This window comes from Mus musculus, chromosome 2 (assembly GCF_000001635.26).
Source record: "Mus musculus strain C57BL/6J chromosome 2, GRCm38.p6 C57BL/6J".
NCBI lineage: Eukaryota > Metazoa > Chordata > Mammalia > Rodentia > Muridae > Mus > Mus musculus.
In genome coordinates this window covers 76,507,365-76,535,333 of record NC_000068.7, presented here as the reverse complement: position 1 = coordinate 76,535,333, position 27,969 = coordinate 76,507,365, and the positions used below count along the sequence as shown (strand labels likewise).

The 27,969-nt window shown below is 42.9% G+C and overlaps 1 protein-coding gene across 15 annotated transcripts in view; it reads right to left on the bottom strand.

Annotated features, from left to right (window-relative positions):
• Window positions 1–27,969, bottom strand: part of Osbpl6 (oxysterol binding protein-like 6) — a 194,144-nt gene that overhangs the window by 65,314 nt on the left and 100,861 nt on the right. For 13 of the 15 annotated variants that reach the window (XM_011239862.3, XM_011239864.3, XM_011239866.3 and 10 more), the window contains one exon: window positions 11,190–11,445. In XM_011239862.3, coding sequence (XP_011238164.1) covers window positions 11,190–11,291 — 102 coding nt within the window. In that variant the 5' untranslated portion in view covers window positions 11,292–11,445. Of the gene's footprint in view, window positions 1–11,189; window positions 11,446–21,177; window positions 21,418–27,969 lie in introns of all 15 variants that reach the window. The other 2 variants (NM_001290733.1, XM_030252270.1) reach the window with 2 other exon arrangements.

Genomic DNA, 27,969 nt, shown 5'->3' with positions numbered 1-27,969 from the left:
ACACTGTATTGTACACTGTATTGTACACTGTATCGTACACTGTATTGTACACTGTATTGTACACTGTATTGTACACTGTATTGTACACTGTATTATGGCTGAGACGCGGGTGACGACATAGGGACAAAGGCTTAAGAACAGAGAACCAGAACACGCTGCTCAATTCAGGGCTCAACTCTGTACCCTAGACACTTAGCAACACAGTTACATAGCAACATGGCTACATAGCAACGTGGAGGCCAGCCTAGGCTACAAGAGACAGTATCAAAAGAAACCTAGACTATCAGTCCTGCCTGGCTGGAAAAGGGCAACCAGAGTGAATCTATAATTGTAAACTGTCACAATTACCAAGATTTCAAAAGGGTTTCCAAGATGTACCAGTGTGATAAGCACTCACGGGATTTGGCTAGCTATATAAGGAGAAAACTATTCTTTAAGATTTACATATGTATACTACAGGCACAACTGAACTATCTCAGGCACCCTTATGAAGTCAGATTGCGTGTATCTATGGTATGTCTATGTGTATCATAAATATTTGCTGAAGAACAAACGAAACATTTGTAATACAGGCTATGTCTTAGTTAATGCTCAGGCATAATGACTAAGAGATAAAATACTCATTATAAAGAGGAGAGAGCTGGCCCAATTCATGCCTCAGTGTGTTTAGAAAATTACCCATTTCCCACAGAGTGTGTGTTTCCTTCTTTCTTTTTTTTCTTTTTCTTTTTTTCTTTTTTACTGATTAAAGGTATTCTGACTTTGTTGTTTTTATTTTATTTTATTTTATTTTAACTTATTCACTTTATATCTCATTCACTGCCCCCCTCCCAGAATCCTCCCAGACCACCTCCCAGAATCCTTCTCACTTTGCCCCCCTCCTAGAACCCTCCCAGGCCTCCTCCCAGAATCCTTCTCCCATCCCCCTCTCCTTTTCTCCTCTGAGCAGGTGGGGCCCCCGTGGGTATTCTCCCCCCACTCCCCCACCCCACCCACACCCCACCCAACCCTGGCACTTCAAGTCTCTGTGAGGCTAGGCACTTCCTCTCCCACTGAGGCCAGACAAGGCAGCCCAGCTAGTAGAACATATCCCATGTACAGGGAACAGCTTTTAAGATAGCCCCTGTTCCAGATGTTTGGGACCCACATGAAGGCCGAGCTGCACATCTGCTACATATATGCAGGGAGGACTAGGTCTAGCCTGTGTATGTTCTTTGGTTGGGGGTTCAGACTCTGAGAGCCCAAGGGTCCGGGTTAGTTGACTCTGTTGGTCTTCCTGTGGAGTTCCCATCCCCTTCAGGGCCTGCAACCCTTCCTCCTATTCTTCCATCTTCATTTAACTTTAGGTTTAAATTTATGGTGCTAAGGCTTATAACATAATCATATAAAAGCTGACAGTTTAATGACAGTTATGATATTCCCAATACTGTTTTAAAGCCACACACACACACACACACACACACACGAGAGAGAGAGAGAGAGAGAGAGAGAGCGCCCTTATATACTTACTGGAAATAAGTAAATAAAGAAAAAGAAAGACAGAATTGAAAAGCATCTATGGTAAGCAATGAATTCTTTCAACTACTTTGGCATATTTTATTTTTCAATGCACATGCAATTACTAAAACCAAAATTGGAATTGTACTGTATTTCAGTTTAATAACCTGCTTTTTTCAATTAACTTTCCCCCAGGATTAGATATTCTTCAAAACATTTTTTAAATAGCCATGCTAGATCTCACTGGATGACTATGAAATGCTGTTTAACTGCTCTCATATTTCTGAATACTAGATAGTTTCTTATTTTTCGTTGGTTAAAAATATTGTGTGCAGAAATATTCACATGTATATTAAACTAAAATATAGTATAATCTTTGGTAATTTCATATGTGATCACAGTGTATTTAGATCATTAACCCACCTAGGTAACTTTTGTTGTTTCTTCAGAATATATTGTTTAGAAGCTAAATTAATGGTCCTACAATATGATCTTATTAAAGGTTTTCTATAAACATTGCTAGGTCCAAAACCACAGAATCAATGCACAAGCTTGGCAGAGCATGAAAAGCACGCAAGGCCACAAAACCTCACCAGTGCTGTGCCGAATGCTACAAAATCAGTGTGTAGTTAGGATGTCAGTCAGTCTGGCGCTTACAGTATAAACTAGATATCAGGCACAGACGGTAGTACGTGTACAGTATCCGTACCCTAGAGCTAGACAGGAAGCGGGCGAAGGAGGTAGAAGCTTTACATTGGTTCTTTAAACAAAATAAAGCAGTCTTATAGACTTAAGGTCCTTCCACACGATGCTTGATAGTTCTAATGAAGCACCTCAGAGTATATTCTGACTCCCAACCCCAGCGAATATCAGGCTCCAGGGAACAACAGACTGCTAGGCCTTTCTAACCTCTATGGAGGGGCCCTCTGGGATTCGCTAACAGCATCTATTGGGTACTCTGCCTAAGAATCTAACAAGCCATATTAACCTTGAATCTCACAGGTGGATTTGCTGCTGTAAGAAAAAAAAATGCTATTCGAAACCAGCAAGCTCAGGGTAGATGAAACAGGGAAAGGCGGGCCTAAAGGCCCAGCAGGGCCCTGCAGGCACGCCAGGAACAGCAGCCGCCACAGTGCCAGTAATGATGATTTCTGAATCATTTGTGGGTAATGAGCGGCTGCGTGCCAGGTGTCAAATTTCTTCCCAATGGTCTCTGTTTTAGCACATGTCATATGTACTGAACGTGTGCTGTAAACAGCAAGTGACAGTGGTGGGGATCTCCAAGTGCTGGGGACGAGAAAGCGGGGAGGGGGGCTACTCATTACTTCTAATGGAGAAAAAAAAAGACTGATTGCAGTTTGAAGTAAACAAACAAATGATCAAAAGCTTGCAGGCCAAAGCCAATACATGCAATATACAGACAATTCAGCAAGTAGCTTCCCCTTTCTAGAACAGCGATGCCCAGGGCACCTAGAGCTATTGTTTTGGGTACCGTTAGGTTTATAGTTTACTAGGCCAAAGAAGGTATGAACATCACCACTGATGCTCAGGGGAAAACGCTAACCCAGAAGTGATTGACAAATGCTGCTTTGCAGAGCTCTCCTCTAATATTTGGATAGCCAGCCTGACTGGCTTTGCAATAAATAGACCAATCAAACAGTGAAGTGCCCAGGGTAGGGCCTCCAGAGAGCAAACCTGTCTTCCTCCCTCACTTTGTGCAAGATACTCTACCACCTGTGCCGTGTTTTAGTTCTCTGGAAAAGGTCCTCGGGGCCAGCCTTCCCACATTGAGTTTCCATGAAGCATCGGCTGCTGCTGCTGGTATGCTATCTACTCAAACACTCTGCCTAACTCCACAATATCCAGACTTCCCAGAATACCCAACTTACAAGAGGCATTTGAATCCAAACTTGTCTACAGGATGAACTGTCACAAAGAAATAAATCTTTTTTCCCAACCAATACTAACCAGGCCTGAGCCATCTTAATATCCAAGATCAGAATAGACTGGCATATTCAGGATAGTGTGGCCATAGACACAAATGTCACTTTCTAATTGATACTGGTCCTAAATCCTGAAGAGTGAACTCCACACAATACCTGGTGCGATGGTTTGTATATGCTCGGCTCAGGGAGTGGCACTATTAGAAAGTGTGGTCCTGTTGGAGTAGGTGTGTCACTGAGAGTGTGGGCTTTAAGACTCTCATCCTACCTGCCTGGAAGTCAGTATTCTGCTAGCAGCCTTCAGATGAAGGTGTAGAAAACTCTCAGTTCAGCCTGCACCAGGCCTGCCTGGATGCTGTCATGCTCCCGCCTTGATGATAATGAACTGAATCTCTGGACCTGTAAGCCAGCCCCAATTAAATGATGTCCTTAGAAGAGTTGCCTTGGTCACGATTGTCTGTTCACAGCCGTAAAACCCTAAGGCACCTGAGATCCCCAAAAGGCTAAATTTAAATAGGAAGAAATCAAGTTTTATTAACACCCAACACTAAAGATTTAGTCCTTCATATCACTCAAGTGAGGGCAGTGCAAATTTTCAAATCAGGTTTGAGATCTTTTTACTCCAGACAGTGGGCGTCAGGGTCAGCCTGTGCATGACCACTGGATGCTACAGAGGTGCAAGAATTCCTGTTATACTGCTCCCCGAGGGTAAGACTTGAAATGGTTTAACCGGAAGGATGGGTATCAAAGTGGGGATACTTACAATTTTCCCCCAAAACAGAACATTTGCGGCATGGTGGCCTGTGATTGATCCCAATACCCACGTAAAAAGCTGAGCAGCACAGGTGCACTTGTAATCTCAGTGCTGGGGAGGCAGAGACAGGAGGGTGCCTGGAGCCCACTGGCCAGCCAGCCTAGCCTAATGAGCAAGCCCCAGTTTCCAGTGAGAGAGGCTGTCTTGAAAATCAAGATCCTTGGCTCCCAAGGAGAATGCCTGAGGCTGATCTCAGGCCTCCACACAGATGTACACCCACCCCACACAGGCATGTACCTACACACACGCCTTCATACCAGGAGTCCACCCAGACAAACACAAATGTTAATTCTTTGATTAGAACGTTTTAAAACTTGAGATAACATTATATTTTGCACAACTTAAAGATAGGAACAAGATTCATATTTATAAAACGCAGTATCCTATGTTTCCAAGTAGAAAACTTAGCTACCTCACTGACGATGCTCCAGGGACATAGTCAGAAGAGACATATTCCAATACACTCATATATACAAATAGGAAGATTTTTCTGTCATTCTGTCTGTCCAAGAAGAAAGCCTATGTTATGAAAACCTAGGAGATAGACTTAGGTTCTAGGAGCCTTTCACACAGGCAGCAGATACTGATACAGCTATTGGACCAGAGTCTTCCTGAGAACCTGGTTGGAGCAGCATGTAATCCTGCTAGCTCCCTGCTGGGGATGGTCTTAAACATCACCACTCAGCGCCAACTGAAAGGGCCCCTGTTGGTTTTGAAATGTACTGCTCTTGATAATGCATAGGAAAATTCTGGATGCTCAGATGTGACGGCTAGTCTTCACTGTCAGTTTGATTGGACTTAGAATCATCTACAGGCTTTTTGGGAGGGGGGCTCCGGAGGATTAACTGAAGAAGGAAGGCCACTCCTTATGTGGGCAATTCATGGAGTTTTTGGCAGACTAAGAAAGAAGCTGAGGAGTGCCTTTCACCGCTCTCTGCTTCCTGTGGCTACAATATAACTAGTGACTTGACTCTCCTAAGCCACATCTCTCCAACACAACAAACTCTTCCCCTACAACTCTAAGTCAAGATAAATCCTTCTCTTCCCTTGCCCCTTGTCAGGGATTTGTTTTAGCAACAAGAAAGGTAACTAATATAAGGGCTTGAGGGATAGCTCCGTTGGTCCAGTGCTTGTTGTACGAGCATGAGACTCTCAGTTCTCATCCAGATCTACAGTAGAAAAAGTTCTCTGTGTAGCAGTGTGTGTCTGCTATCCCAGTGCTGGGTTAACAAAGGCAAAAGCGCATCCCTGAAGCTCACTGGGCAGGCAGTCTAGCCAATCAGTGACTGTCAGGTTCAGTGAGAGACCTGTGTCAGAAAATGAGATTGAGAGCAACTGAGGAAGACACGCAACAGTGACCCCTGACCTCCATCCACAGCATGTACACATACGTGTGGACCTGCACCTGCAGGCCCACCTACATACTCACATGAAAACCTATTCATACAAACATCTATATGCATACATCATGAGGGCATGTCACATATACACACAAACACACATACACACACACTCAATACCCTCATATAACAGAAATCTATAACTGTTAAGGATTGATCATGATATTGAATATAAATATTCAAAATTTATATAAATATAAAATAAGTATATATAAACAAATATAATATAAATAAAACTGGAAAGGAGATCAACCACTTATGACTGATTTACATTTCCCCTTATTTATGGCCTCTGAGCTTCAGCTAAATTTGTATTATTTTACAGAATTTAAGGCATATTTTTTGATTGTTCACGAAACAAAAATGACTGATTCCCTTGAAGATTGAGAAGACTGGGCACTGTGGCCGTCCACTCCCAGGTGACAACATTAGTGGAACTGATACTCTCTGACCCTGTGCTCTTACAGCCATGTCATCTGATTTTCTGGTATGTCTTGATCATAGTACAAATAAATATAACCGTTTGCACTAAATTGGGTACCTTCTTGAGCCTGCTCCAAGAACTATATAAGCTGTCCTTACTAGGTAATCTCGGGCATGTCATAATTATTTTTTAAAAATTCTCTAAAATGCATAAGCATAAGTCGTTGCAAAAAAGCAAAGAAAAAAGAAAAACAGAAAAAAGGAAAACAAACAAATGCAATCATAAACAGTGCGGTTATTATGTAAATGAGCATGAGGGTGGGGAACTGTGGGTCTGGTTGTAAATAGCTACCTCTCATGCCCCTGACATTCGGAACATCTGTGCAAGATGCTCCTAACTCTACTTCTGTCTGGAACACTTCCTTCACAAACCTCCACCACTTGCTCTGCCCACACCCATCCTCGGGGGGCCCACAGAAGAGCCTGGTTCTCTCTGCTCCCCTCGTCCACGCTTGGGCTAGCCTGCTCTCCCAACACTCTCCCTGCCATCATATCAACCCCTAATTAGTTCCCTACACTACACAAGCCTCTGGAGTTCGAGTTACACTCTCCTCCCGTCCCAACTCCTCCCTCCACTCTTCATTTAAATGAACCCTCAACATAGCCAAAGCACAAGACTGTACCAGGGAGATACTGCTGAACGGATGCAATCCTGTGTTCATGAGACTTGTACTCCAGGAGCAGAGACTAGAATAAAAGGGCATAAGTATAACTAGATAAGCAGAGAACAAACATCTAACACGCCAAATGGTGATTCATGTTTGGAGAAAAATAAAGCTAGCTCCATGGACAGTGAATGATACAATCACGTAGAGAAGGGCAGAAAGACTGCTCAGAGAGGGAATGACTCAAGCCGGGCAGTGGTGCAGCAATTGTGAGGCAGAGGCAGGCAGATTTCTGAGTTCGAGGCCAGCCTGATCTACAGAATGAGTTCCAGGACAGCCAGGGTACACAGAGGAAACTCTGTTGCAAAACAAACAAACAAACAAACAAACAAACAAAAATTAATACGGAATGAAATAACTGACACATAAAAACTCTGGCTGATCAGGTAGAAAATGCCCCCATCTAAACTAGAAGCCACTACTGAGATGATCAGCGTTGCCATTTGGGACCTGGGCACAGTGGCTCTCTGCCTTTCAGTTTATAAATGCAAGAAGAATCCGGATGCTTTTTAATAGCCAAGTATTAGAAAAAGAAGTTTTGGAATCTACTAAATTCTCCTCGTGTCTGACTAACTAGAGGCTTTATTTCAGAACTTAACAGTAATCTTAATTCATTGATAAACAGCAGCAAGGAAATTTTGTTTAGCATTTCTCTCGATTTACTTAATAAGAAAGTCTTTATTTCCATACACCTCAAGGGACAAGTTTTATTTGCAGAACGCTAGCTTATGAGAAAGCTTTAGCTGTCTAATAAACTCCATTGTTAATCTTTTTGAAAGTCTCGTGGCATGTTTATTTAGCGACGCTCGTGAGATATGGCAGATCACACCCAAGCAACTGCGTTCGGTGTCCTAGCATCTAGCAACAGAGTGGAGGAGAACTTCAGGTGGAGAAGGAACTGGAGACTTCTTAAGGACTAAGTGAACCCTTGATCCTATCACTGGAGCTAGAAACACTTAGCCAAAGCCCAAACACTGTGTCTCTTTATGCCCCCAACACCTCCTGTCTTTCATCTGCTGTGCTGCATCGCTTAGAGACAGGAAAGAAAGCCAAGTGCTACTATGCACAGATGTTCTCTGTTTTATTTATCCACGAGGAAGAAAGAGGAAGGCAAATAAATCTGGCATAGAAAATTTGGAATAAAAAAGATGAGACTAATACAATCATAGGTCTGCAAAAAAACACCGCTCAGAAAGGTTTACAGCACAATGTAAACCAACAGGTAGATCGGCAAAGGAAACAATATAAAAACAACGCCAAACGTTATCAAAAATCTCTGTGTCAAGGTCAGTGAAGGAGAAGGGGAAGTGATTCTGAATGGCCAGTGAGACTGTCACATGAGCCAGGCTTTGATCCCAAGGAAGTATGAGAGGGTGGGAGTGGGTGGGGGTAGAACTCCGCTTGGGGAAGATGAGGCAGAGATACTGAAAGATACAGATGGGGCAGATTTCCGAATTACAGCAGGCCACGTATGTGCTATGAAATGGGGCTGCACCAGACTATGGTCTTCTCTGGACATCCAACCTATAAGGAGATCTGGCTTTATCTGTGTGGGGAACAAGAAGCCATCGAAGGGTTTCATGACCCTGCCATATTCAGAGAGTTTGAAATGATGGGGTCCTGAAGGTGCTGGTGAGGCAAGAGACCTCTGCAGCGGCTGGCAAATGTGACCAGGGTCCAGGCGGGAGCGGGCAGTGGGAAGGGAAGGAAATGATATTCTAGAAAAAGAATACAATCTATAGAGTTAATTCTACAGACTGTGGGTGCAGCCGAGGAGAAAGGCATGTAATAGGTGCCATGTCACTGATAACAAACTGGTTTACACATATTGGTTTACACCATAGTCAGAGAGTGGGACGTCTAAGCAAAAATGTTTAACCAGCTCATCAGCAGTCTGCACCTAAAACCTGTGAACAACATTAAATAAGGTGCCTTAAAGTACTACGATATTCTCTGCTGCGTGCTATATCGTTCACTTACACGGCTAGGAGAAAGACGACAGAGGTGACCTGTGCAACACAGCAGTATTTGCATAAGTGCTTGTCAAATAAGAGAAGATCCAAAGAAGACTAATCTGTCACACTTTCTCTGGGTCCTTGTACTAACTATATAGATGCATATAAAAAAGTACTACACCATATGCCTGCATATACTACACCATATAACTGCATATGCCAAACTTCCAAGTTCTCTACATTTATCCTGGGTTTTAGGTAGTGACTGAGATAAGGGGGAAACAGTCTGTCCTTTAAAAATAGCAGTCAGTAGGCAAGGAGAGAAGAATGTCTTTGGGAGTGTTTCCACCTGCTGAGATCACTGGGACAAAAGTAAACTGTCGCCTTAATGATTAGTAGGCACCTGCAAGTACTAATACTAGCATGGAGCTCAGTATGTAGACCAGGTTCATAGAGATCTGCCTGTCTCAGTTTCCAGAATGCTGGGATTAAGGCATGTGGTACATAGTGGTACCCTGTCCCCAAACAAACAAACAAAAGCAGCCATTTGTATAGTGTCTATTGTATAAAATTCATATCAACCCACACACCTTCTTTTCATCTCTGGACTTGCCATATACAAGTCTACCAAACGACATCCATTCTACCTTTAGGTTCCAGGCCAGGGTCTCCTGTGTCCCTGGTCATTTGCATACAGGGCCAGGAGCGCAAGTGCGGCAGGCAGATCTACAGGGCCTGACAGCTGTTTCTATAGCAGTCAACAGTCTTTTATTTACCAAAGGTTTCCAGGGTGAGCTAGGTCAATCCCTTCCTGCCTCTTAGCAACCATGAAGGCCATGTGACTTAAAATTTTTCAGTTAAAATGCTCAGAGCAAGAGAAAAAAAATGGAGAACTCTAAACAGGAGAGAACAAAGAGGCAGAAGGGTGGACTCACCAACTTAGAGGGCATCTAAGCATGCAGTAGTTATTTAACACCAAGTATTCTCATTCACAGTACTCCAAGACTATGAGAATCTACAAATGCACTGCACTAAACAGTACAGCAGCAGGCAATCACAGATTTAGTTAATGACGGAAGTAATTCTAAGATAGTATATGGGTATCCTTTTTGAATACTGTAACAAAGGTACCAGCATTCCCAAGATCCTGTACTAGAAATACCTACATTAGGGTCTGTGAAAAATATACACATAAGACGTCACCAGGTTGTACAGGCTGCCCTGGAATTTCTTGCTGTGTCAGGGGTGTGCTTGAGGTTGAGGGTTCTCTCAAAAGCACCCACAGAAATGCATTCCCACTGCTGTGAATCCATATCTGAGCTGTCCATTTAAAACGCATATACAATGAACCATTAATAGCTCATTCACAGCCTGGCACCATGGCTAACACCTACAACTGCAAACCTCGGAAGCTAACAGTTCGAGACCAGACTGGGCTGCATAGTAAGTTCCAGACCAGCTAAGCCTGTGAGATAGTCTGTCAAAAAATGAAAGGAAAAAAAAATAACTGATAAATACATTTCTTTAAATTAGGCAATACACTTTGAATATCTAAAATGGGAGAGGAGCAGAGAAGTGACGGATACTGCCAGACCTCTTCACTAAGTGAAACTCACAAAGGAAAATTCCCATAAAACGTTGACAATGCACTTGTAAATTTCCACAAATTACTACCGAAAGACATATTGTAATGGGAAACCGTTAATCCTATCTGTGCTAGCTGAGATACCGCTGTTCTGTCAATGGCCAGCATTTATACGACAGATCCCCACACAACCCTGACAGCAGAGTGGTCCGAAAAACATGAATGCAGTAATTTCCAGCAACAGTAACTTTACAGACTGGATCAAATGAGACAGTAGGTGTATTCTACCATAAATAAATTCTGACACCTCACTCCCACTGCTGCCTTTGAAAACTGTTCCGTCCTTGTGGCTCGCAGTTCTCAGCTACTCCAGCTTTATCTGCCTCCTAACTACTGAGTCTGACAGTGACTAAGTTCCACACAACCTCACAGGGCTTAGGGCTTGTCTAGAGCTATTAGTCTTACAGAAAGTCTCCTGATGGTCCTTGGGTTTTGTTTTTTGGTTTTTTTTTTTGTTTTTTGTTTTTGTTTTTTTTTGTTTTTGTTTTTGTTTTTGCATGTCCATGAAGAAGAGAGACCCGAGCAGCACAGCCCACGGTGTCTCACCAGGTCCCGGAGAAACCCTGCCCCATGCTGTGGTCTGCACTCCAAAAGCCCACCTCCCAAACAAAACAAAACAGAGAAGCCAGGGTAGCAGCTTCTCACTATCAGGCATAGTGACACAAAATAAGGGCATGGCCTGTGGCACAAAGCGCTTCAGGACAAACTTTCGGACTCAGCAATCCACACCATCCAAACAGGGCTCTGTTGGCAGAAAATGGTAAAAAGCAGTGAAATCTTCTCCTACCTGTCTGCTTTCCCTCTGAGAAGATGTTGAAGACGAGGCACTTCTATGGGTCGGAGTGGATGTTTTATGAGCAGGGGATATGCCCTTCTCGTCTGAACTCATTGCTGCAATTAGTCTAGGGATGTGCACGGAAGACCATCCCAATCCTCCTTGCAATTCACAGACAGAGAAGCAGACAATCTGTGGCTTTAGTCCATCTCCCTCGGATCAGACTGGACTAGGAAAACTCAGGCCACTGCTGACGAGTCCAAACCACCTTAAAACAGAACAAACAGAAAGTCTCATGTAATTTAAAAAGAAATAGCAATCACTCTATTTAGGGGGAAACTAATTTGCATTAATGGAGGGAATAAGGAATAGTTGGAAGTGCAGGTCTGGGGCTCGGAGACCTCTAGGTTGCAGACACAGGTTATGATTGATGGTGGTACATCCATAGAATGATTCATATGTGGATTCTGAAATTTTTGTATGTGTACAGAATTTGGCGGGTGCCTATAGTCATATTGAATTTCTAACATTATGCCAACAAATCATGTGAACTTGAATGTGATCATTAGGATTCTAATGATCACCTACTTGCAGACAATAATCAAACAGCAATCCCTTGGGTGGGGCAGGTAGCTCAGTGGCAGAGCCCTTGTCAAGGGTGAGCAAGGCTCTGGGTTCAATCTGAACACCAAAAAAAAAAAAAATCAATCAATTAATTACTAGCTTAAAAAGAACAATCCCAACAATAAAGAGAATTTTTTTTATGAATTTGTAAACCTGGATATTCTAATGACTGAAACTTGTAATGCTTTCTTGGAATTTTAAATTTCCTGACATTGTAGTAAAAATAAAAACTGCTTAGCTGAGCTAGAGCTGAGCAGTTAAGGGCGGTAGCTGTTCTCCCCGGGAAGCCACGTATAATTCTCTGCACCAACATGATGGCTTACTTCCTATAACTCCATGTTCAGGGATCCAGCTTCCTCTTCTAACCTGCAAGGGCACCAGGCATGCACATCACAGACATGCATGCAGGTAAAACACCCATATACATAAAAATAAACTTCAAAAATCTTTTTAAAAAAATCAAACTGCTTAGCATCCAAATTGTAAGAATAGGTTTCAAAGCAAAATTAGCCTTTTTAAATCATAAATTCAAAGAGCCAAATGTGCTTTTGTTAAATAGCGGTCAGGTTTCATCTTTGACTGGCAAAAGGCAGTTAAAGAAGCCAGCACCTGATGGATGATCGGCTAATTTGTTCAAGGAAGGCAATCTAATAAGTGTGAATAAAGGCCCTGAAGTCAATCCCTGGTGCCTGGAAGCAGGAAAGTGAGAAGCTATTTAGATCCTCGACTCAAAGTACTTTGTTTTCCAGTCCAAGATGTTTTACAAGTAGATACTGACACTGGAGCCAAAAGCATGGCGGCTTTGTGATGTGTTCAAGTGGCCCCAGGGGATGAGGCTGAAAGGCCCAACTTATTAAACTATTATCCACTCAGAAGTAAATTCAATCCAAGTTTCAGGCCCTCTGTCAGTCTCTGACACACACTCTCCCTCATTCCCTCCCCCACCTCTCCTGGTCCCTCCTCTTTCCTTTCTTCTTCTCTTCCTATCTATCTATCTATCTATCTATCTATCTATCTATCTATCTACCTATCTACCTATCTATCTATCTATCTATCTATCTATCTATCTATCTATCTATCTATCTATCTATCTGGCTTCATTAATACTAACGCTAATATCTTATCTTAACATGACATTTTCAGGCTAACTTTTTCTCAATGAAAGGGCCACGCTCAGTCTGACCATACTGTGAATGCAAATATTCAAGGAAAGGGAAACCAACGGATCAAACATTAAATGCATCCCAAGGTCCATTTGTGAGGTTGCTGTTGTTGTTGTTACCTGTAAGTTTGGAATCTCTTTTGTTTTTATACAAAAGGTGTTGTGTGACTTTTCCTGGTATACCTGAACAACTCACCTCAGATAAGGAACTTATGATAGCTCAAAGTTAAACTTAGTTTAACTTTGTTAACCAAACTCAGTAAACTGAGTTTACTGGGTTATTGACAGGAGGATGGATTTCGGGGGGGGGGGCTACATACAGGCAAATAAATGATCAACCCAAAGCAACTGCACCACTGAAATGCCTATCCTATCATGGGTGATATCCAGGAAAGCTAGATCCTCCAGCACCCTGTAGGGCTTGCAGGCATCTTGGCTGGTGGGAGTCTCCTCCCCCCACCAACGTTACTGCTGACATAACCTCGGCCTAGTGAATCTTGGAAGTTGTAGGAACTTCCTGAGACTTGTAAGCTTTATTTACTTCATGGATCTTAAGGAACCTCTCTTCAGGACGGAATGTTCCAATTGGGCAGAAACTGCGCCTCCCAACAAAAGCATGTCAGGTGTCCCATATGAAACTCGAGTGGTTTTTAAATCTTATCCCAACCAGGCATCAATCAAAGGTTGGAGTACCTCCTCTATTTTTAATGCATTACGAAAGGAATTTTTAAGTTCTGTTTGGAGTTTGAAACTACCTATTCTTTATTCCTAGAGTGTAGAATTTACCCCGAGCAACCTAAGAAAGATTTATTTTATTTCCAGTGAAGCACATTTGCAGAAACTGCCAAAAAAATGTTATAAGCCCGAGATCATGCACTCCAAAGGCATCGCCAACACAATTACTATACTCAGCAAAAAAAAACCCCAAAACCACTATAACTGAAAATAACAGTAATATGAGAGCAGAAACCCTCATTTTTCTCTCATTTTCCCTCATATACGTAGGAACACAAGCATTGTAAAGTACTGTGACATTTGCATTTATTTACACGGAGGGACATACAATTCAGGTTTATACAATTTATGACCCAAGAATCACATCAGGGAGAGCCTGCAGAGCTTGTTGTTCATAGGAATCATAAATTATATGTGGCCAAAAAAGCATTTGAAAGGAAAGGGTTTAGCTTGAGCTAAGTGCTGCTGTGTGAATACATCCTCCAGGCTGGGTATGCAGGGTCCTAGAATCCCTGCACTGTGCCCTGAAGGAGCAGCAGACATGAAAGAGGAGCACACAGCCTTGGCAGTGTTGTAGATAGATGACAGTCACTACCACTCAAGTGCCTTGCTCAAATGGAAGTCAAATGGCCCCACTCAGGTGAGCAGTGTATGAAATCCCTGAGAGAGATGAAGGAAATATGACCTGAATAATGTAAGTAGTTATAAAAATAAAGGAAAATGTGAAATGCTTAGATGATATATTATTGATTTAAAATAGCTATTACTGAGTATTCCTACCATTCTGTTTGGTTAAAATAGAATAAAAATATCCTAACAAGGGTTATCTTTCGTTGTTGAAGCGGAGTCAATTCAGAAACAGCACAGGTTCAAACCAAACACAATCCCAGCAGGATGAATTTGAAAAAGGCGAATTTGAGTGTGAACCAAATATAGTTGACACAAATAATCTATTGGCAAAGGTCAGGATGCATACAAAGAAAATAAAATCAGAGTCCCCCCTCCCCTCGTCTCTCCTTTGTGTATGTCTCAAACATCTGTGAAAATTAATCCATACACATAAGAAAATATAAATTTTATTTAGAGTAAAAGGAAGGAGCTGGAGAGCACAGGTGTTTTCACAGAACGTAAGGAAAGCGGTGCCTTTGGCAGAGCTAGGGCAGGTTTGGGGACAACGGGACTGACCTAGTTTAAGAACCTGAAGCTATGACATCAGAATTGGAATTTGGTAATTAGAGGGATGCTAATGCAGTACAACATGGTTCTTCAGAAAACACATTTTATCTTGTTATATTTTATTATTATCCCTTAGAAGTCTGTTTGTTTTCTAATGGGAAACAGAAGAGGGGTGGACCTGGATGGGAGGGGAGTTAGGGAGAGGCGAGGAGAAACCGGAACCAGTTAATTTATTATCTGAGGGAAAAAAGTATTTTCAATAAAAGGAAAAGAAAAGATATTAGAATTGGTTACCAAAAAAAGGAAATACACAGGAAGAACAAAAGGTTAGGGAGATGCCAGAAGGAAGGAAAAAAGGAAGGGAGGGAGGGAGGGAGGGAGGAAAAAAGAAAAACAAAATTGAAGAAATCCTCTTGCAGACAGACAGACAAACAAACAAACAAACAAACCAACCAACAAAAGGTCCTGGAGCTAAAGGGTGAGCAGGAGCTAACACACAAAGCATCTAACTGAATCTACAGATAACAACGATCCTGAGCAATGACTGAAATGAATGATAGCCAAAATGTTTCCAAACATAAAAATTTGATCACACTCTAACAGGAAAATAAGGTAGAAAAATAACTCAAAACAAGACCCCAACAAAATTACTGAATTTAGACCGCACTGTGGGAAGCAATTCAATAAATTATAAATTAATCATAGAGTAGGAGTGAGAACAGGCTCTGAACGCACACTTTTCTCAGCACCTCTTACGTGGAAGAAAAAGAAAATAAATGGCATTAAAGAATATTTGGAAACAGATAAAAGTCAGAACCGGCAGCACTCACCCCTGCCCTCCTCCCTCAGCACTCACCCCTGCCCTCCTCCCTCAGCACTCACCCCTGCCCTCCTCCCTCAGCACTCACCCCTGCCCTCTACCCCCAGTTTCCTCCATCTGTCTGTAGGGTAGAGTGACTTCCCCACATATGGCCTTAACCACTCACATTACTAAGCATGAAAGAATAAAAGCAAATGCCCTGGATTTATAAACTTACAAAATTAGAAGAGATGTCTAGCGAATGAATATGTAACTGAATATTTTTAAATAGTTCAATTAACAAATGTAAGAGTCATTTCTCCAAATTAACAAAAGTGTGCTGAATAACCAATGATGAGAAGAAGAGGGAGCTACAGACATAAAATAAATGGATGTGCCAAGAAATAGAAGACTCACACCTGAGAAACCATGGTTACAGTTTATAACAACTAAGATTAATAAGTCAAAATAAAAATATTCTAGACCCATCCTAGTAGACTCAAAGTATCCCATCCATTTAGAATCTAATATTAAGAGCCCCTAGGAAATGTACGACTATGTCCTTATTTGTTGGTAGTATTTTTGTAAAAACACATAAACAAAACCAACCCACCCATCCATCCACCCAGCACAGGCAAACAGCAAAGAGTAAAACTGTTTCCACTGCCATCAACTCACTGACGCTGGGGTTTGCCTGCTTAACACAGTCTTAGCATGTTAGCCAGCGAGTGGCATAACTGTCCATCTGAAATGCTCACAGGGCTGGGAAGCATGCTCAGTGAGTCAGACCTCTGCTGTGCAGGCAGCAGGAGCTACCCACATAGAAGGCAGTATGCTGTGTAAACCCCAGGGCTAGAGGCGAGAGGCCAGAGCTTCCCGGGGACTTAGTGACCCACTCTAGATTGTGACTGTGAGCCTCCGGTTCAGTGAGAGACCTTGTTTCAAAATAAGACAAAGAAGTCACAGAGGAAGACATCTCAACAGGTGACCTCTGGTCAGCATTGACACACACACAACACACACACATCTACTGATGGCCTCCATGGGAACACCCACAGTACACACCCACCCACTGATGGCCTTCATGGACACACCCACAGTACACACCCACCCACTGATGGCCTTCATGGACACACCCACAGTACACACTCATCCACCCACTGATGGCCTCCATCAGCACACACACAGTACACACTCATCCACCCACTGATGGCCTTCATGGACACACCCACAGTACACACTCATCCACCCACTGATGGCCTCCATCAGCACACACACAGTACACACTCATCCACCCACTGATGGCCTTCATGGACACACACACAGTACACACTCATCCACCCACTGATGGCCTCCATCGGCACACACACAGTACATACTCATCCACCCACTGATGGCATTCATGTACACACACACACACAGTACACACCCACTCACCTACTGATACACACAGAAAAAAAAAAAAAACCCAAAGCATGCAATGCTGGAAATTAAGGAATATTTTCTGTGTAAAAGATTTAATTCAATGGCTGAGACTGTAATTCAGGGGTAGAGTGCTTATCTAGTGTGTATGGGGCCCAAGGTTCAATCCTCAGTATTGCCAGGGTGTGTGGTGTGTGTGTGTGTGTGTGTGTGTGTGTGTGTGTGTGTGTGTGATAAAACTCAAAGCACGGTGTGGTGGCTCACACCTGTACTCCAAATACTCAAGAGTTTTAGGCCAGCCTGAGCTATACAGTAAGTTCCAGGGCATCCTAGGCTGAAATTAGATCCAGTCTCAAAACCAAAGCAAAAGTTTCTGAAAACAAGACAATTCGGAAGGACATAAAATGCCATACACACACATAGGACCTCCAGGAACGATCTCTCTTGAGTACACGCACGGATTCCCAGAAGTAGCTATTACCACTGTGCATTTTCCATGTCTCAGCTTTGTTCAGAGTGCTGTCCAAACACTCAGTTAACCACCTCAGCATCAGCACAAGGCAATGCCTGCAGACTCCTCTTGTAGAAATGATGCAAGTGAGGCCACAAGGTACAAGACACGTGGCTGTGGCTGCGGCCTGTGAACAGCCGTTCCACACGTACACGCAGGTCTCACACGTACACGCAGGTCTGTTCACTGCCACACGGTCAACCCAAGCCCACGCTCAGAAGGAAAGTGAAGGATGTGTTACAGGGCACCTCGGCCATGTGCTGTGTGCACCCAGCACATTTGTTTTTGCTATGGAGGTGCAGGGGCTGGGAGTGGAGTATGGACAGGGCTGTACACACACTGGGCAAGCGCTCTGTTCTGAGCTACAGTCTCGGCTCTCAGCTTTCAAAGTTGGTGGGTGGGGAAAGACTAAAGTAGGGAAATGAAGAAGAGCAGACACGGAACCTGGATTTTACATGTGGATTTGCTTTAAAACTGAACTGAACATTATAAAACCCTTGGATGACCACATGCTGAGACACTTTAATATAATCCCTTCTAAAGACCACGTGTAAAAATAAACATGTAAGACAAACAAAGAAAATTATTCTAAAAAATAAGAGCAATCCTATTTGGCCACACATCCAAGCTAGTTAGCAGCTCAGGGCATGCAGACAGATCAGAAGAACAAAGCTAAGATCCTTCCACCCCAACAAAAATCATCAATGAGAATACTACTTTCAACGAGCTATCAAGCTATCAGAAATAATTTTTTTTTTAAAAAGCTGAATACCTTACTTTGAGCCAAATATACTGAGAAAGCCTTAAACTTTTAAAGGTAAGATAAACCCCGTAATAAAAACATTAGAAAAAAGTTCTAGATAAACACGAGTCATGCTGGAGTAGAAAATAACCTATTAATAATGGCAGCTGAACTCCTTCCCCCACGTTGAGATTTGATCCGGATGCCGTGTATTGTAATGTTCAATTCTGTATCCCGAGGTCCGCTTGCCTCAAGATGAGTGAACTCTCACATATGCAAGCTTTTGTAATGTAAATCTTGCTCCATAATTTTAAACTATTGATTAATAAAAACGGGCAACGAGAAAGAGAGGTAGGCAGGAATTTAATGTCTAGGTTTCAGGGCGGAGGCAGAGGCTGGGAAGAGAGAGGAGGAGGAAGGAAGAGGTTGCTGTGGGGTAGGAAGATCCTCACAGCAGGGCCACGAGGGCTGGACAGTTGTTGTAGGAGCAGCCCAGGCTGAACTCAGGCAAGTGATATCACAGGGTTACCAACAGGACAGGAGACAAAGTAACCTAGTGGGTTGATATCTGCCTAGCACTAATGCTTTTAAGGATTATTCTAAATATGAAGGTTTTGTGTCTTTTATTTGGGAACTGTCTTAGTCAGGGTTTCTATTCCTGCACAAACATCATGACCAAGAAGCAAGTTGGGGAGGAAAGGGTTTATTCGGCTTATACTTCCATGCTGCTGTTCATCACCAAAGGAAGTCAGGACTGGAACTCAAGCAGGTCAGGGAGCAGGAGCTGATGCAGAGGCCACGGAGGGATGTTCTTTACTGGCTTGCCTCACCTGGCTTGCTCAGCCTGCTCTCTTATAGAACCAAGACTACCAGCCCTGAGATGGTCCCACCCACAAGGGGCCTTTCCCCCTTGATCACTAATTGAGAAAATGCCTTACAGTTGGATCTCATGGAGGCATTTCCTCAACTGAAGCTCCTTTCTCTGTGATAACTCCAGCTGTGTCAAGTTGACACAAAACTAGCCAGTACAGGAACTAAATGATCTAAGGTGGGGTAGAAAACTCCAAATAATATTTACTGCAACGCCCCCATCCCCCCAAAAAAGCTAGAAAAAAATATTAATTTGACAATGTTTAGTGTTTTTACTATCTAAAAGTTCCTGCAAATAAATAAGCTAAAAATGATAACAACATAGACAGAGAATGAAAGGCCCCCCAAAGGAAATAACATAAATAACCAAACAGATCTGACCCAATAAGGAAACAAATTCCTTGTTACACTCTATGTATGGCTTCCCTGTGGTAAAAGACTACAGAACAAAGGCTGTTGTTCCTTTTTGATCCTACATCGCCTCTTGTTTTTGTTGTTATAGTTTAGGTTTGGGCTTTGAGATAGGGTCTCATTGTAGCCCAGGCTAGCCTGGAATTCCAGATCCTCCTGCTGAAGTCTCTGTGTGCTGGGATTTTCGGTGTGCCGTCACACCTGCATAGCTTCTAGTCCTTCTAACCACTGTCAATCCCCAAAGATTTATATGTTCTAATTATTTATTTGTAATTGTTCATGTGGATGTCTCAGAACATTATCTTAAATCTGTCATTTTTTTCTAATAACAAATCTCTGTGAAATTACAGTGTGCTGTATTTACCTGAAAACTGTAATTTGAACTAATGCATTATTAATTGGGACATATGGTCCTAAATTTAATCATTATATTTTCTTTTCAATCTAATTTAATTTTTCCACTTGAGATGAAATTTGTGACAATTCGAATTAATGTCAGGAAGACACAGTGCATCTATGACTATGCCACCCTGGATGCACCCAGTCTCCTCTGATCTCGGAAGCTAAGCAGGGACAGGCTTGCTTGGTACCAGGATGGGAGAAAGAGATTTCAGAACTTCTTACTTTTAACCACCTCTATGACTCTTCCCCTAGGCAATCCTTCTCTAGACAGCAGTAAGTTTTAAAATTAACAAAGCATGCATCACCTTTTAAACATTCTCAATGAGTTAAAAAAAAAAAAACACAAAGAAAAATTTCCCTGAGGCTAAGCACAGTAGCAATCCCAGCATTCAGGAGATTTGCAGGTTTGAGACCAGACTGGTCTACAAGGCAACTTATCTCAAGATAAAACAAGAGAGCAGGCAGGTGTGGTGACGCACACCTTTAAGCCCAGCACATGGGAGGTAAAAGCAGATAGATGTCTGTGTGCTTGAGGCCAGCACAGTTTATATAGTGAGTCCCTGGCCAGCCAGAATTACATGGTGAGACCTTGTCTCCAAACAACAAAAGAGGCTGGGTGTTGTTGGCACATGCCTTTAATTCCAGGACTGGGAGTCAGAGGCAAGCAGATCTCTGTGAGTTCAAGGCCACCCTGGTTTACAAAGCAAGCGAGTTCCAGGACAGCCAGGGTTACACAGAGAAACTCTGTCTCCAAAAACAAAACAACAAAACCCAACACTCTGATCCTATGTTTGAAGCAACTGAATAGTATTTAAAAGATGATTTGAGGTCAGAATCCTAAAAAGAGAAGACTACCTCCTTCCATGAATTTTCTCTGTCAAGTCAAGGGGAAGGCGGAGAAGGGAGTAACAAACAGACTCTGACCACGTGCAAGGTGACTGCTCAACACTTTCTTCCCATTCATGAGAACACTGCACCTTTACTCGGTAAATGAGGAAAATGGGGCCTAGGAAGTTGATGAATGCAATCCTCAGTTTTTGGCCTCCATAGGAACTCACCTCTTTGAAAGGAGCGTGTGAAGGCTGTTCCTGGTTGTCAACTTGACTACGTCTGGAATGAACCACAATCCAGAAATGGAGGGCTCACCTGTGATCCAGATCTTGAGGCTGGAGGACTCTGGTGTCTGACCTGGATCTTGACAAGGGACGTCCTTTTGATCGAGATCTTGAGGCACTGTGGCCATAAAAAGCTCAGGTTCAGGCAAGATCGCAGGAGACTGAGGCAAGCAGATCTCTGAATTCCAAGGCCAGCCTGGGACAGGGCAAGTTCCAAATCTAGCTGTGGTGGTACACGCCTTTAATCTGGGCCACACCTTCTGCTGGAGGCCTATATAAGGACATTGGACGAAGGAAGACTCACTATTCTTTGCCTGCTTGCACTTACTTGCCAGCACATCTGTTGGAGCCTACTTCTTCAGGATTCCAGAAGACCAGCTGAAAGACCTAGCCTCGTGGGACTGAGCAACTACTAGATTCCTGGACTTCCCATTCACAGTTTCCCATTGTTTGGTTAGTTGTAGACTTCAGACTGCAAGTCATTACAATAAGTTCCTTTAATATATAGAGCCATTCCAAAAGTTCTTTAACTCTAGAGAACCCTGACTAATATCCACTTCTATCTGTCTAGGCTGAGGAAACCTTGGGGACAGAGGCCATGTAGCATTTAATGGCATCACAGGACAATGACTTTGATGGGTACGTGAGCCCTGAGCCCTTCTGACTTGGGCCACTCTGTTACCATTCCCTGGTCACTAATTTTTCAAGGCTGGCCTGTCACTTTTCATTCGTCATTGGGTTTTGACCTTTGCTAGCATGTTAAAAGGGAAAACTTATCAATGCCACAGTGTGCAGTCCAACAGGAAAAAAAAAAAAAAAAAAAAAACTCTGAGAAATAGTTCCCGATGATGGAAGCAGGCAAGCACAACAGGAAACAAAAACTTTCCCCTCTACTCTGAACCTTAAAATTCATAAATTCTTGTCCCGTGTGTATGAATTCTTATTCAGGCAGCAGGTGGCCTTGAAGGTGTCCTATTTTCTCAAGAAATTTTCCATCACAACAACCGTTCTCCACGTGGAGCTGAGGGGTGCTGAGGGGCTGACTAAAGTAAAAAATGTCCCTCAAGTATCCCTTGCACCCTGCTGACAGAAATAAAAATGGCATAGCTGCTGTAGAAATCAAACAGTTTGGGCATTCCTTAAATGTTTCTAAGCACTGTTGCCACGTGAATAGTTTGATTTGTAGGCAAGTGCCCTCCAAGAACTGAAGGCTATAACACACATTGTACGCTCACATCCAGTGCCACAAATCTCAAAATGAACAATCTCAATACCCACTGACACGGGCATAGAGGAAGAAAGTGTGGGCTGTTCATAGAATGGAATATTACTTAGCCTTAAAGCGAAAGGAAATTCTAACACCCATGATGTCTTAGTTAGGGTTTTACTGCTGGGAACAGACACCATGGCCAAGACAAGTCTTATAAGGACAATATTTAATTGAGGCTGGCTTACAGGTTCAGAGATTCAGTCCATCATCATCGAGGCAGGAACATGGCAGCAGCCAGGCAGGCATTGTGCAGGCAAAGCATAGAGTGCTACATCTTCACCTGAAGGCTGCTAGTGGAAGACTCCAGGCAGCTAGACAAGGGTATTAAAGCCATACCCACAGTGACACCTAGTCCAACAAGGCCACACCTCCTAATAGTGCCACTCCCTGGCCCAAGCATATTCAAACCATCACACATGACAACATTGATACATTAGTAAGGGTTCTCTAGAGTCACAGAAGTTATGAAATGAATCAATCTCTCTCTCTCTCTCTCTCTCTCTCTCTCTCTCTCTCTCCTTACAGGTTGAAGTCCAACTAATCCAACAATGACTAGCTGTGAATACAAAGTCCAAGAATCTAGTGGTTGCTCAGTCCCACAGGCTAGGTGTCTGTCTCAGCTGGCCTTCTGTACACACTGGAATTCCATAGGCTCCAGTGCCAGGGAAGGAATAGATGTGCTAGCAAGGCGAGTGCACGCAGGCAACGAGCGGAAGCTCCCGTCTATGTCCTCATAGAGACTTCCAGCAGAAGGTTTGCCTGGAGATTTGGATTATAGACGTGTGTCTTCTCTCCTCAAGATCAGAATTAAAGACCCGTGTCTCCCCATCTCAAGTTTCGGATCAATGGTGTGTGTCTTCCTACCTCAAAAGTCTGGGCTAGAAGTGGATTCACCTACTTCAAGCCAAGCAGACAATCCCTCCCAGGTTTGCCCTCCATATCTAGATTGTAGTTCCTTCCAGATATAGTCAACCAAGAACAGTTGTCACCATGGAGGATGAGCCCAGAAGTCATCATGCTACACGGAACAAGCCATCTATAACGGGGCAGATGCTGCACACTTCCATTCCTACCAGAGACCCAGAGTCATCCTCCAGGTACAGAGAAAACAGGTGTGGTGGTTGCCAGGTTTTTCAGGACACGAGAAACAGAGCTGATGCCTACTGGGCTGAGTCTATAATTCTAATTTTGAAAATGAAAACAGTTTGGGGACAGATGGTGAATGGAAATTCACTCAGTGCCACAACACGTCACACTTAAAATTGTAAATTACACACACACACACACACACACACACACACACAAAATCAGCTACACTGTCTTGTACCACACACAGGCACTGTTTTACACGGGTTTGCAGCCAGGTTTCATCATGATGCAATCTTTCCTATTAGAATTGCCACTCCAGCCTGCATCACGCCCCCCACTTCCGCATGTTCTGTCCTCTGTTTATCTGGCATGATTCTTCAGAACCCCTGAGGGAAGGGACAATATGATTTTTGTCACAGTGGTTATACGTCATGAGCCCACAAACACCACCCAGGATGTTCACTGAGCTTATCACGTCAGTTAGATTCCAGTTTCTCCATTATACCCATTAGGCACAGATGACTGCGCACGCAAGCTGCCTGCAGATAACTACTCTCACGTCAATTCCTCGATACCACTGTATCTGCTTGAAGATAACGCAAAATGATCCAAATGAATTACGAACTCCGGTTTTTTATCTGTTCAGAAGTCACTGGGGAAAAAGACTATAGAGTTCAACCTTCCCAAGAGAAAAACTCCTTTAAAAAGACCTGCCAGGCTACTAATGGAACCCAAGGGGCCATAGGGCATTATTAGGTCTTATTCTTTCTCGAGTTGAGTTACCCGTGAGGAGCCAGGAAGACGTGACAGCATCAGGCTGATAGATTAGGCTGGCTGCATGGAACTGTGGCACCTGCCACCTACTAGTTTGCTGCCTGTCATCTAGCTTAATTACAGACATTTTGTGGTCAGGATCTTGAGAAACTGCCACCCTTCTAGAATGACAAGATTTCTGTTATGCATATGCCGTGGTGTCTACAACGCTAACTTGGGGAACGAGCATGAACGTTTGTTTTTGATTACTGTTCTCTACTGTTAGGTCAGGGAGAGAAGGACTGGCATATGAGGTCTACTACAAGGCCTTACATTTTTCAGCCTCATGAACTCATTTAACTGGGTTATGGGAACCTTCGTGACTACTCAATGCTGGGCTCAGGAACCTACTGTGTGCGCCCCTCCTCAGCTTAGGCTTCAGAGGTACCCCTGAAACTAGCCATAGTGGGGAGGGGTCAGCATGGCACTATACTGCTCACAAGTACGTATTTCTTGCACTGATGTTTTATTTTTACATTAAAGAAATCCTCATGGGCTATGAAAGCAATCCCAACTTGTATTAGAAATATGATCCAAACATCAATAAAAGATAAGAAAATGATCAGATACCACATAGATTATGATTATCTTAGGCTGAGTTTGATGGTACCTACCTATAACCCTAGCACTTGGGAGGCTGAGGTAGGAGAACGCTTGCTAGTTTGAGGCTAGCCTAGGCTGCAGTAGTGACTGAGAAAGCCTGGGGTTACCTAATGAGACTCTGTCTCAGAAACATAAAAACCAAACCAAACAAACAAATGTCCCTCAGACAAAATTTTAAAAAGCCCTTACAGCTTACTTTAATGTCAGAAATACTTGAGATATTACCAAAGTTGAAAGGAATGGAAGTCCTGGTAATTTGACTATGTGTGTATAAGGTTTGCACAGTGTTGGTCCTGTAGTAAGCTATAATTCAATTAAACTAAATCCTAAAAGGCTCAAGCTCCTGCCTGCCTCTTCCAGCGGGGCCTGATACGATCTTGTATCTCAGGGAAGATGCTGAGAGGACAAGAGAACTCTCTATGCCTGGCTGAACTGAAGAGATCTTGTGGGAAAGAGAAAGAATGAACTAGTTATAAGGCATATTCATATACTGATGCTGCAGAAAAGCTGGCAAGCTACATACAGAATCGACTTCATTTCAAAACTAAACTTCAAATAATAATTGAGGTTTTTAAGGTTTTAAACTATTTTTATTGGTGTATATTCATCACAGTGTTGGGCATCCTACAGCTTCTTTCAAGTATATTATGTGCTCTGAGGATATTGATGTCTGCTTTCAAAGTCCTACCTCTCTTTCTCCACTGCAAGTCTCCCTTCTGCATTCACATTGAGAGGTCATGGGTATACGTGCTCGGGAATGGTACCTATGAAGGACTGCAGGAAACTACAAATGAGAGAAAATATGCAAGATTTGTCTTATTACTCTTTGTTCTGTTGTTGTTGCTGTTGCTGTTGTTGTTGTTGTTATTTCAAATGGGGTTTTGGCATACGTCCCTGGCTGTTGTGGGCTTGTGATCATTCTCCTGCCTCTGCATTTGCTAGAATTCTAAACTTACAAGCACTATGGCTGGCTGGATCTATCTGACTTATTTCAGTAAAAATGGTGATCTCCAGTCAAAGCTATTTCCTAGAAGAAAGCATAATTTCACTCTTTATGGCAGACTACAACTGCACTGTGGGCATATACCGCATTTTCTTCATATGCTGACTCCATGACTTGGTTGTTATGAAATGCTACAATAAACATGGATATGTAGACATCTATGTGGTATGTGGTTTAAATAGGTATGGCCCCCATAGGCTCATGTGTTTGAATGCTTGACATAGAGAGTGGCTTTGTTGGAGGAAGTGTGCCACTGTGAAGGTAGATGTTTAGGTCTTATATATGCTCCAGCTCTACCCAGTGTGGAACACCGTCCGTCCCCTTCTGCTGCCCATGGATCAAGATGTAGAACTCTTGGCTCCTCCAGCACCATGTCTGCCTGCATGCTGCCATGCTTTCCACTGTGATGATAATAGACTGGACATCTAAAACTGTAAGCCAACTCCATTTAAATGTTGTCCTCTATACACGTTTTCTTGGTCATGATATCTCTCCATAACATTCCCTTAGATACTTTTGGGTGTATGTCTATAAGTGTCAAGCTGGTCATATGTTACTCCTGCTTGTACCCTATGTAGGAACCTTCACACTGATCTCTACAGTAGCTGTATCAACTTATATTCCCACCAGCAGTATACAGGGGACTGCTACATCTTTGCCAGCATTTGTTGTTGCTTGTTTTGTGGCTGGTAACCCTCATGACTGGGTTGAAATGGAATTTTAATGGAATTCTAATTTGCATTTCCCCAATGGCTAAGGCTGTTGAACATTAATGTATTTATTGGCCATCTGCACTTAACCACTTAAGAGCTGTTGTTTCATTAGCCCATTTATAGGTTGAGTTGTTGGTGTTTGGCTTTTTCAGTTCCTTTAGTCTACATAATCATCCTGTCTAATATATAGATAGAAAGCATTTTCTTCCATCCTAAAAGCTGTCTCTTCTGTGGATTATTCACTTCCTTTGCAGTGTAGACCTGCTTTAACTCCATGCACATCCCGGCTTTACTTCCTGAGCTGCTGTAATCCTTTCCAAGAAACCCTTCCCCAGGCCTTCATCTTCAAGTATTTTCCCCTGACAGAACTGTCAGCTCTGATTCATTCTGAATTGATATTTATATATTTGGTGGAAGATATGGGTCCAACTCATTTTTGCTTATGTGGCTTCCCATTTGTTGAGGCATGTCTCAATTACTTGTTTTTTAAAGAAATATTTATTTTATTTTATGTATATGAGTACACTGGAGCTGTCTTCAGACACACCAGCAGAGGGCATCAGATCCTACAGATGGCTGTGAGCCACCATGTGGTTGCTAGGATTTGAACTCAGGACCTCTGGAAGAGCAGTCAGCTCTTAACCGCTGAGCCATCTCTCCAGCCCCTCTCTCAGTTACTTTTTTATTGCTGTGATTAGGTACCATGACCGAGACAATTTAAAAAAAGGAAAGAGTTTATTGGGGATTTAGAGTTTCAGAGGGTGAGTCCACAACCATCACTGTGTGGAGCAGGGCAACAGGGATGCAAGATGCTGGAGCAGAAGCTAAGAGCTCACATCTGATCCAAAAGCACTAGGGGGCAGGGGCTAGGGGTGGTGTGGAGTTTTGAAGTCTCAAAACCCTGACCCCAGTGACACCCCCCCCTCCAGCACTACCATAACTCATAATCCTTCCCAAATAGTTCCATCAACTGGAGACCAAATATGCATGGGTCTATGGGAGCCATTATCATTAAAACACCACAGAGAGGCTATTTGTTTAGGGCATCTTTGTAAAAGAAAAAGAATAGGAGGCTATTAATATATGGGCTTAACTCTGAGTCTTTTATCCCATTCTTTTAATCTAAGTGTCTTGCTTTGTGCCAAGACTATGCTGTTTCTATTATTATGTCTCTGTAATCAGACTTAAAATCTGCGAGTGTGATACTTGCAGCATCGGGTTTTTAAGCTAAGGATTACCTTTGCAATCCAAAGTTGTTTGTGCTTCTGTTTAAATCTTTGGGCTTTCTTTTTCTATCTCCGGGACGATTGTCATTGGAGCTTTAAGGAAATT